The sequence below is a fragment of the Coregonus lavaretus genome (assembly GCF_964263955.1).
Source record: "Coregonus lavaretus genome assembly, chromosome: 11".
NCBI lineage: Eukaryota > Metazoa > Chordata > Actinopteri > Salmoniformes > Salmonidae > Coregonus > Coregonus lavaretus.
The window spans coordinates 48,123,756-48,133,330 of NC_139998.1; the positions used below are offsets into that span (position 1 = coordinate 48,123,756).

A 9,575-nucleotide genomic window follows, 5' to 3' on the forward strand; every position below is an offset into this window, starting at 1 on the left:
TGCCTCGACACAATCCTGTCTCGGAGCTCTACGGACAATTCCTTCGACCTCATGGCTTGGTTTTTGCTCTGACATGCACTGTGAACTGTGGGACCTTATATAGACAGGTGTGTGCCTTTCCAAATCATGTCCAATCAATTGAATTTACCACAGGTGAACTCCAATCAAGTCGTAGAAACATCTCAAGGATGTTCAATGGAAACAGGATGCACCAGAGCAACATTTTGAGTCTCATAGCAAAGGTCTTAATACTTATGTAAATAAGTTATTTCTGTTTTAATTTTTTTTATACATTTGCAAACATTTCTAAAAACCTGTTTTCTCTTTGTCATTATGGGGTATTGTGTGTCGATTGATAAGTAAAACAAATAATTTAATCCATTTTAGAATAAGGCTGTAACGTAACAAAATGTGGAAAAAGTCAAGGGGTCTGAATACTTTCCGAATGCACTGTAAGTGTGCAAACATGCTGCCTCTGGAAATAAACCCTCATTTATCATTCTTCCTCTTTTTTTTCCCAGACTCGAAGACATGAAAATGCACACCAGGTCACCATCCCAACCTTTTAGGTACCTTTACAATAGTGTTGACTATGCTGTTTGTCTATGTGGCAGGGGTGTATCCTAGCTATCACAAAACACACACAGTCTCCTCAATAGAAGTGGCATCAACACCTCTCTCGAGTCTCAACACATATCTCTGCACACACAATGTCCCTCACATGCTACCATGCCTGCCTATATTTCATTCAATTCGGTGCAAAGTATAGCTCAACTCAAGCTGGAACTAGTCTACCTCCAGCACAGTGCTGGATGGCCAGAGGTAGAGGCGGAGAGGCGACTTGGAGTGTGAAGAGGGGATGGAAATAGAACTCCCTCTTTTGTGCTAAAGTACAGCCCTTAATTAATTTTCCTCAGAGGAGCGAGAGAAGAGGGCTCTTACACAGCTCTCTCTCCTCCCACTCCTTTAGTCCTCGTTCTTTCACCTACTCAAAGGTGGCGTGTTTGTTGTGTGTGTGTTGTTTGTTTGCTTGCGTGTATCTCTGCATGTGTGTGTCTGTCTACTTGACAGCGTGTGTGTGTGTCACTGAAAGAGGCTACTCAGACTAGCACAATCTCCTCTAATTGCTGTACCTTCCTGAATGAAGATGAAGTCCTTCAGCCCAGTACAGACAGACTTTCTTTCTTTTTCTTTCTTTCTTTTTCTTTCTTTCTTTTTTTCTTCTTTTCTTCTTTTTTTCCACTTTTTTTCTTTCTTTCTTTCTTTCTTTCTTTTTTTCTTTCTTTTTTCTTTTTTTCTTTCTTTCTTTTTTTCTTTTTTTCTTTATTTCTAGCAGGATGAACCTTGGAGTGGGCACTCAGGGTACCATCTCCCCCCTCAAGACATCCAAAGTCCCATCATCCTCTGCCACGGCCAAGAGAATCAGCCACAGCTCCTCCTCCTCGGCGTCCAACCTCAAGAGGTGAGCCCAACCCCCTGCACACCCCTCCCCGTACACTTCTTACCCTTTACTCCTCTTCTTTTTTTTTTATCTACTCACTCTTTCTTTTCCCCGCTCTCCTTCCATTTCTTCCTCCCTTTTCTTCCTGTTTCATACTGCGTAGCCTCCCATCCCTCCATTTATCCACTTACCCTTTCTCTTGCCTCCTGTAGATTTAGTCTTTTCCTCCTCTAACCTTTCTCTCCTTCCCTCTCTTTCCCTCTCCTTCTGGGGTGTCTCATTCCCCTGGTTGTGTTTCTGCCTGTCTGTGACTACCCCATGTCCTGAGAGCAAGTGGCAGGTGGAAGGATACGCAGTTGCAGGACCGGGAACACGTGTGCAGTGTGTCTCACTGACCAGACCGATTGACGCGCTGCAGGCTGTGAGCTTTCCCAACAGACCAAATCTAAATCCCCTGCATTCTGCACTGCTAGAGACAGAAACAGGCAGATAACACAACAGAGAAACATGCCACAAAAACCTCTCCTCTGGAGCGGTACAAGACCTACTCTGCTTTGTGGTCTGTTCAGGATTTGTTAATGTCTTTATTTTTCTATTCTACTGAATTATTTAACATTGAATGTGTAGGTAGGGAGCCATGGCAATGACTACTCCAGATTCCTCCCGGTGAATCAGTCTACTATTACTGTCTGAATAAATCCACTATTGCAGACTGCTCGCCGACAGTGTAAATCAGTTTTGTGTAATAGGGCTAACCCCATTTAGTCGACTGGTCGATTGTTGGTCGATAGAGTGTTGGTTGACTGCTAATTTTTTAGTCGAGCAGTCTTGATTCACGCTGTCTCAGTGGACTAATCCATTGTGGAGGCCGCAGGGATGGCTCACCAGTAGTACATTTACCTTCATTCCCATCATTTCTCATCTACAATGTTTGTTTGGTTACTGTAATTTTTGTTAACAAATTAAAAATACTATTATTACAGTATTTTACAGTTCTCATTGTCGGAGTGGACACGTTGTTTGCAGACCGCACAACCTAGGCTACACCTTTGAGAAACAAGTTTTGATTTATTTCATTCCATTTACGAGTTGGCAATTTATTCATTTTGTTTTGTTTGGAGCACTCCTGTCAATGTTGAGCAAGGACATGCACCGGATTCCGCATAGAAGTAGGCCTAGGCTACCTGGCCTTCGTGCAAATGTAGGCTTATCAATGTGCCATTTGGGGATCTGATAGTATTTCTGATTGTCTTAACTCACCACCACTAATGAGCTGTGGAGCTTCTCAAAGTATTTTTTTGTGGAGCTTCTCAAATAATATTTTATACAATGTTGCAAATTTGTTAGTGCAAGCTTCGGGCTGGACCAAGATAGTTAATACAATGATTCAAGTTCCTTGCAGACAGGCCATGCGTAGCCAATGTGATTTATTTATTTTTATCAGGATATGTTCTACCTGCAGCCTGCAATGTTTTTATTTGTTGGTTTTATGCAAGTTATTTTTACGTAGTTGGCAATGGCAATAGAAGTTACTTTTAGATTTGTATAATTTTCATTTAGATATAATATGACAATGATTTTGAGATACGAAGACTTTATTCTAAAAGAAATGAAACTGTTCCACGAAAATGTGCATATGAAAATCGTAACTGGCACGCAGTATAAATGGTAAGATAAATTGGCACTCCAAATGGAAAAGGTTGCCGGCCCCTGGTGTAGCCCATTACCTGCAACTTCGGGAGTGTAATGGGAGAATCTGCAAAGGCCAGCAGCAGCGGGATGAGGTGGTTTGGGAACAGTTTTTTTTTTCCGTTCTGGTTAGGTTATCTTGATCTCTGGCTCCCTCTTGTGTCATTTGTGTGTCTTAATTATTTAATCACAGTGTGCTTAAAGCATCAGACAAGCTGAGTAGCCTACATATAGTTGATTTTATTAGAACACATGGGGTGTGTCTATCTATGGAAAAATACAAGTCTTAAAATTTAGACCAGTCAATTGTTCGAAAGAACAGACGACTCTTGGTCGACCAAGATTTTAGTCTTGGACAGCCCTAGTGTGTAGATCAATCCACTATTAGATCCACAGTACCAGTACACAGTAGGCAGCCATCCTCTCCTGAGCCTGTGAAAGAAGGCAGTGGATATCCTCTTGTCATTGTGTTTGTTTGGTGTTTGGGATGTGTCCTGTGTATTTACATGTCCCCTTCCCCGTTCCCTTCTACCTTTCCCTCAGCTCCTTCATTAACGCCAGGCTAGCCAGCTCCTTAGGCAACCTGTACGCAGCCGACGGCAGCGAGGACAATTGGAAGATGCCGTACACCCCCTCTTCATCACCCTCTTCCTCCTCTCCTCCCTCCACCGTCACCACCCCCATCCCTCCGTCGGGCCGGGCCGTCCCCGTTCACGGCTACGTGGCTAACGGTATGCGCGGAGCTAATTACCACCACGAGGTCAACAACAATCAGTATAACTCCTCCCCTACCGGGGTCTTCATCCACGGTGGCCCCGCAGGGGCCCCCCAACACGCTGCAGGCAGGCTGGGCCCCGGGCCTGATGAATACGGCCCCTTCAGACCCCAGCAAGGGGTCTACTCCAGGCTCAGTGGACCCTCCGGCCGCTACCTCAGCCGCTCCATCCCCGTAAGTGTGCGTCCCCCACCCAAAAAAACGAATTGGATATTTCTACTCTTTTACCCTTATTTTGAACTGTCGTATTTCCTCTCTGCACTTCTGTCAAACACAAGTTTGCTGCTGCAGGTTCTCCACTGTGTGTCTAACTCTCTGGCGGCTCAACTGAACTCCTCTCTATTCCGCGTCTGTTGTTTGCATGGTGCTGAAACAGGACCTGCGATGTCCTAGTTCCACTCTAAATGGCCACTTCATACACACTAACCATGGCTATTAGGCCATTTCACACCAGCTACGCGTCTCCAGTTAAAATAATTTACTGGCACATTTGGGCAGAAGTCTAATTAGTGTTATGAACGATGAAGTGCCTCTTCAATTGTGTGTTGGGTGAGTCATTTTGCGGATCTGCTCTGCTCTTCCGTACCCTGTTAATCTACTGTATTCACCTCTGTTGAGTGGATTGTAGCATCACATAACAATTAAAAATAATAAAGCTGATCAACAGAATGAACACTAAACTGAAAATGTGGTTGAACTACTAACCAGGTGGATTCTGGGTAAACAAAGGTTTTTTGGACACTGGCCTCATTTGGCTGATGTGCGAGGTGCCTCAGTCATGTGATTTCCTCTTCATTGGGTGATTGGCTGGATTTCAGGGTGGTTCGTTTTGGTTTCTGGCTTTAACATAATAATATAATAATATGCCATTTAGCAGACGCTTTTATCCAAAGCGACTTACAGTCATGCGCGCATAATTTTTTTTTGTGTATGGGTGGTCCCGGGGATCGAACCCACTTCCTTGGCGTTACATCTAATAATGTAGCCATCTAACAACACTTGAAACATGAAGACTAAAAGATATTCACATGCGTGTTCGATAGATGCAAGGGGAGGCCGATCTCACACATAATTTCCCCCCCCAACATCGTAGGCCATCATATGCCTAAAAGAGATTATAGTTTGGGTCATTTCCACTTCCAATTGATTCGGTCCTGGAAACGTATACATCTTTGTCCATTCTGACTTTTGTGCTTTTTTTCATTCAACGCTGGCCACCGGAAGGCCTTTGTATACATATTTTTCATTTAAAACTTTTTTTTCCAAAGAGGCCCTTTATTATCAAATCTAGACTATGTCGTTGTCCACTTGTACAGGGCATTATCCTAAGCGCATCTATCCATCCATCCATCCATCCTCAGAAGAAAGCTTCTCCCTCTGACTGCCTTAGCCCAACCCGGAGGGAAATCCTAACTTCCCTTCTTAAAAGCAGTTGTTAGGGCGTTGTGCCAATAACCGAAAGGTCGCTGGTTCGAATCCCAGAGCCGACTAGGTGAAAAATCTGTCAATGTGCCCTTGAGCAAGGTGCTTAACCCTAATTGCACCTGTTAGTCACTCTGGATAAGAGTGTGCTAAATGACTAAAATATTTTTTTAAACATGTTTTTAGGCTGGCAGTCTGGCGCTGGACCCAAACGATCTGCTCTCTGCTATTACAATGATTTGACACGCTCAGCCATACTGTAGCGCTCACTCATTCCCTGAGAGGCCAGTCAAGTAATCCTCCTCTTCCTTTATAATGAACATATGGAGGCCTTTCATAGGCCCTGACCACGAGGGGGGCCTTTCATAGGCCCCCACCACGAGGGGGGCCTTTCATAGGCCCCGACCACGAGGGGGGCCTTTCATAGGCCCCGACCACGAGGGGGGCCTTTCATAGGCCCCGACCACGAGGGGGGCCTTTCATAGGCCCCGACCACGAGGGGGGCCTTTCATAGGCCACGACCACGAGGGCCAGACATCTAAGGCTAGTTCCCAGAACTTCCCATACTTGATTCCGCTCAGAATAGGAGGACACTGTTCAGACAATTTATGATACAGAGCAGTACTTTCAAAGATTGGTGCAGTGTCTCTCTCTTTTGGATTACATGGGGAAAGCTGGCGTTATTTCTCATTCTACACCACTTGTAGCATTTTGGTGATGTAGGAATGCTGCTTTGTGCCAGCATTCTCACAACTACTTCTCAGGCAACCTAGAGTGTTGCACCACTATCATTCATTTAACATTAATTTGGCATTGGAGCAGGGACAGACTAAAAAGCTGCTACCCTTGCACGGATATCAAGTTAATTCACGTTCGTTCTCCATCCCCTTGCCTACTAAATAAAGTGTAGATTAAATCTCATCATCTTCCAATCTACTCCCCTAACCCTTCCTAGGTGATAGTGACACACCATTCTGGCAGCCACCAGCCCACAAACCGTGTGAATAGGAGGTACCAGGTGATGTGACGGATAGTGAGTGGTTATGGCAGAGGGGGTGGTTGACAATGGGGAATATTGGAGGACTATCTGGTATGAATGTCCCTGCTGTCCTCTCATTTCCTTGTTTTGCCAGTCAGTGGAGTTGTGGCTTAATCAGAATCACATACGCTTTTTCCTTCTCTCTCTCTGTCTCTCGCTCTCTCTCTCTCTCTCGTTCGCTCCCTTCTTGCAACATGCCTCCCACCCCCATCTGTTTGTCAGTCCTGCTAATTCCTTCTCTAGCTGCGTACCACTGCCCCCACCCCCACACACACAGAGACAGAGACACCCTGTCTGTCTTGTCCACTATAAATGTATTCATTAGTTCAGGCAAATGCATTTGGCATTTTAATGATTGTATATTTTAATGGCTTTTCTGTACCTTTGCAACCAACAGTTCTATTGTACCCTGTTAGAATATAATATTTCATGCAGGCTTGTTATATAACAACCTTCTCCCTGCATGTTCTTTGTCTGCCGTCAACACTTTGAAAACAATTCCATGCAGAAATATGCTTTTCCATTTGCCATGGAGCCATAGGTTGTGTTATGATGCCCTGTGATTCACTGTCATTATACTCAACGTCATATTTTGTGTATCTCTCCACCTCTTGCAGTCCCTTCAATCTGAATATGTTGAATACTAAAGCGGCGGTTCTGCGTTGACCAAGACCGGACAGCCAATGTGACCACTGAACTGGGCGCGATGGAGTCTCCCATCCCCCTTTTTTGCTCTATCCCCCCCTTCTCCCCCGCTTTCTCCCACATACTGAAAAGGGAATTGAATAAACCAGGAGGCGCTATATGACATATGACATTTATTCTGCACTCTTGGCTTCTGGACGGCTGTGGTCTTTGGGGGCAGGCACATAGACAGCCACAAACTCACAAGGGCTCATGGAACTTTGCGTTTTGGGCTTCTTCTGTCAGCGTCAGACGGCCTTGATTCACCTTAACGGAAGTCACTGTTAGGATAATACTAACAAAGAGAGATTGTTTACCCAGATATAGTCAGGCTTTGCCAGGCTGTAACTATGTGAGTGCTCTGTCTTTTTGAAGCTGAGATATGGCCATATACAGTAGACTGGAGGCTCTCTGCTTTCCTGCATCACATATTTCCGTTTTATGACTTGTACTGAAAAAATCTGATATTTTCTGACGAAAGGATTTTATACATGAAACATGAAAATTGTATTGCCTGGATAAAGAAATATGTTTATATTTACAAGTGGGTTAAAGAACATGTTTTTGTTTATCACAATTCTATTTTTGTCTCCCGAGTGTTACTACTTCACTAACAACATCCAAATATGCGAGGGGTTTATGGAGAAGTATTTTGCGAGCCGTGTTCCTTAACAGCAAAGTATTTGCCGCACAGTAGCAGGCTCAGGGTAAAGTGCTCTTGCATTTCTGTTTCTGTTTCGTGCATGAGAGTGTAGGCCACGTGTGCGTGCTGTACGTACCATAGACCGTATGAGAATGTGCGTGCTGTACGTGAGCGTGTGTGAATAAATGAGAATGAGTAGTGACAGTGTATGTAGAGACCATGTGTATGCAGTTCTCCTCTGCCCATGGAATGAAATAATGACGTATAGGGAAGAGATGAGTGCTGTCTCCTCTTCACTAATTTAAATCGATTTTTATTGAATTAATCAATTAAATGGACTGGTGGGATTTGGTACCCCCCCCCCCCCCCCAATTAGAACTAATGAATGCTTAATGTTCTTCTGTCACAAGCCTACATGACTCCATTGAATAGGAATAGAGGATAAATACAGAATATTATCACCAAAAAGGATGTAGCTGATTTCATAAACCCTCACAAGTCTATGATATGACAACTAATGTCATACCAATAACCAAACTAGGTTATTGTGACCAAACTAGGTTATATGTTGAGCATGATGAACAGTGGTCATTAGTAGAGAAAATCTAGTGGTGTGTTGTTGGACAGACACCACCCACAACACAAGCCTCAGTCCCTGCAGTTTACCCTACACAAGGCAGCTTAGCAACCTCCTCCACAGACACAAGATCCCACTGCAATAATGCTCTTTGAAGGGAAAACTTGTCCGATTTTAATGAGCACATTTTCAGTGTTATTCGACACGCTGTGGATTATGGAAGTTGATTTGTGGCAGCCTATTTTAAACCACACCTACTGTAGAGCCAATTATGTTAGAGTTGTTATCATCAAGGCACAATGGTAACGGATGTTCATCACTATTACTGAAATATTTCCCAGTTGTGTGGTGTGTTTGTGTCGAATGTAAAAACAACGCAGAAACATTTTTCTGTGTATTACGATTCTTTCAGATTGTAGAAAGTGAAAAACATTTCAGTTTTGCAGGTAGAGGTTCCTAAAAAACTGAAAAGCACAACTGTCCCCCAAATTACCGTCTTTATTATCTCATGCTGGATGTCATTGGGTGTACAATGCAGCAGTCATTATCAAATCTTGTTTTCTACCAATGAATATCACCTCCTGTGACTCGACTAACTCGTCCATTTTCTGTTGGACCTTATAAGAGTCCCTATATTTGTATGCTTGTTTTTTTTACTTTTAAACTGTTGTTGAATTTCAAAGTTGATTTTAAATAAATGTGTACCGAGGTGTTTGTTCATGGCTGCAAGGAATGATTTTAAAAATTATGTTAGAGCTCTGTACATTCCTGGCAGTGAAATGCGTTTCTTTGTTTCGAAATGGGAGAATCTTAATAATGCAGGTATTCTACCTCCTTGAAATGTACAATTTATAGCTGTAAAATTCGTACTTGCATATATTTTTTCAAGCAGTATGTAAAGAAAATATATCATAACTGTAGATGAGTATTTTTTGCTTTCCATTTTCATACAGTAAGCATAGTAAAATGAAAATGTCTACTGTATATTTTACAGTGAATGGAGGTTGCTGAAGGAAGTAACACAATTAAAAAATATCATTTTCAAGGATCTTGCCTCTGTAAATTCTGTTATTTATTCTGCTTGCTCCTACTGTCTCTTTAGAACTCTTGCCATCTTGCCAGATAAGAATTAACATTTTATTTTAGCAAAGGAATGGAATACAAGCGCTGACTGATGCTGGTTGTCTTGGTTTCACAGCTGTTCTGTCCTTTCAGCTGTCAAAAAGGTTAACGCTTTATTTGAAAACGCTAACTGAACGTAGCATCTCTTTATAAATAGCATATTTATTTCCAATGACGACTACT

General features: G+C 43.0%; 1 protein-coding gene across 1 annotated transcript in view; it reads left to right on the plus strand.

The window, feature by feature from the left end:
- LOC311137315 (dual specificity protein phosphatase CDC14AB-like) overlaps window positions 1-9,318 on the plus strand; it is a 47,448-nt gene extending 38,130 nt beyond the window's left edge. Inside the window, exons 13-16 of the mRNA XM_084171751.1 lie at window positions 522-569; window positions 1,334-1,462; window positions 3,674-4,079; window positions 6,984-9,318. Of these exons, the coding sequence (XP_084027877.1) occupies window positions 522-569; window positions 1,334-1,462; window positions 3,674-4,079; window positions 6,984-7,013 (613 nt within the window). The 3' untranslated portion in view covers window positions 7,014-9,318. The remainder of the gene's footprint in view (window positions 1-521; window positions 570-1,333; window positions 1,463-3,673; window positions 4,080-6,983) is intronic.
- Window positions 9,319-9,575: the final 257 nt, after the last annotated feature.